We start from the raw sequence: 1,260 nt of genomic DNA, 5'->3' as shown, positions 1-1,260 counted from the left end.
TGAGCATGCTATACCATTAAAGTCAGATAAGCCTTTTCCCAGAAACCACGACCGATTCCCCACAAATGGCGGGATGAAGTCAAGAGTCTTGTGGATAAACTGTTGGAGGAAGGAATGATTCGCCCTAGTACATCTCCGTATCGTTCGCCGTGCGTTTATGTCCCTAAAAAGAATGGCTCAGTGAGAATGTGTATCGACTTTCGTGCGTTGAATGCCCTTACGGAGGTTGATTCGTACACACTGCCTCGTCCTGATGATGTACAAGAGCACTTAGCGGGTTCGAAGGTGTTCAGTACACTTGATTTACAGTCTGGTTATTGGCAGTGCCTTCTTCGTCCTCAGGATATTCATAAGACAGCTTTTTGCCCTGGCCCTGGTTTTCCGCTCTATGAGTGGGTCCGCATGCCCTTCGGACTCTGCTCCGCTGGAGCCACCTTTCAACGTCTGATGGACCAAGTACTTAATGGACTACCCTTTGTTCGGGTCTATCTAGACGACATCCTCGTGTTCTCGCCCGATGCTGAGACTCACGAAGACCATTTGAGACAAGTCTTCGCACGCCTGCGTGCGTGGGGCTTGACGTTGTCCGCCGAGAAGTGCGAGTTCGGTTGCCCTTCTGTGCCCTATTTAGGACACATTTTTGACGGGAACGGTATGAGACCTGATCCGACTAAGGTAGAGGCAATCTTAAGATGGCCTCGCCCCGGTAATGTTGCAGAAGTAAGGTCCTTTTTGGGTCTCGCCGGCTACTACCGTAACTTCGTCCCTAACTTCTCGGACGTGGCACGACCAATTCAACGGCTGGTGTCGGAGGTCGGAAGTGAAACTTTGGCTTTGGATACCTACTGGGGACAAGAGCAAGAGGAGTCCTTCCGGGCCCTCAAACTTCGTCTCGCAGCCCTGCCCTTCCTAGCTTACCCTGATTTCGGTACCCCCTTCGAGCTCTATACTGATGCAAGCGACTATGCCATTGGAGCTGTCCTTATGCAAGAAGGAAGGCCCTTGGGATTTTTCAGTAGGACGTTGACGGGCTCCCAGCTCAATTGGCATACATACGAGAAGGAAGCATACGGTATCCTACAAGCCCTGATTTACTTCCAACACTACCATATCGGCTACCCCTTGACGGTTACGGTATACACAGACCACGAGCCCTTGACTTGGCTAGCTAAGGCCGGCTCAAAGAAGCTGGAGCGATGGCTTTTGGCCATGCAGGCGTATTCGTTCATAGTGAAATATGTACCAGGTAAGAAAAATGTG

At 50.9% G+C, this 1,260-nt stretch overlaps 1 protein-coding gene across 1 annotated transcript; it reads left to right on the top strand.

Annotated features, from left to right (window-relative positions):
- Positions 1-402: 402 nt before the first annotated feature.
- Positions 403-1,015, top strand: Pmar_PMAR025465 (retrovirus polyprotein, putative; the record flags this gene model as incomplete). The annotated part of the gene is made up of 1 exon (XM_002772554.1): positions 403-1,015. A coding segment is annotated over one exon (613 nt), but the record flags the coding sequence as incomplete, so codon positions are not given.
- Between the last annotated feature and the right edge of the window lie 245 nt (positions 1,016-1,260).

The sequence above is a fragment of the Perkinsus marinus genome, assembly GCF_000006405.1.
Source record: "Perkinsus marinus ATCC 50983 genomic scaffold scf_1104296960798, whole genome shotgun sequence".
In the NCBI taxonomy this organism is placed as follows: domain Eukaryota; phylum Perkinsozoa; order Perkinsida; family Perkinsidae; genus Perkinsus; species Perkinsus marinus.
The sequence above is the reverse complement of the archived record's forward strand: the minus strand, read 5'-3'. Positions and strand labels throughout refer to the sequence as shown.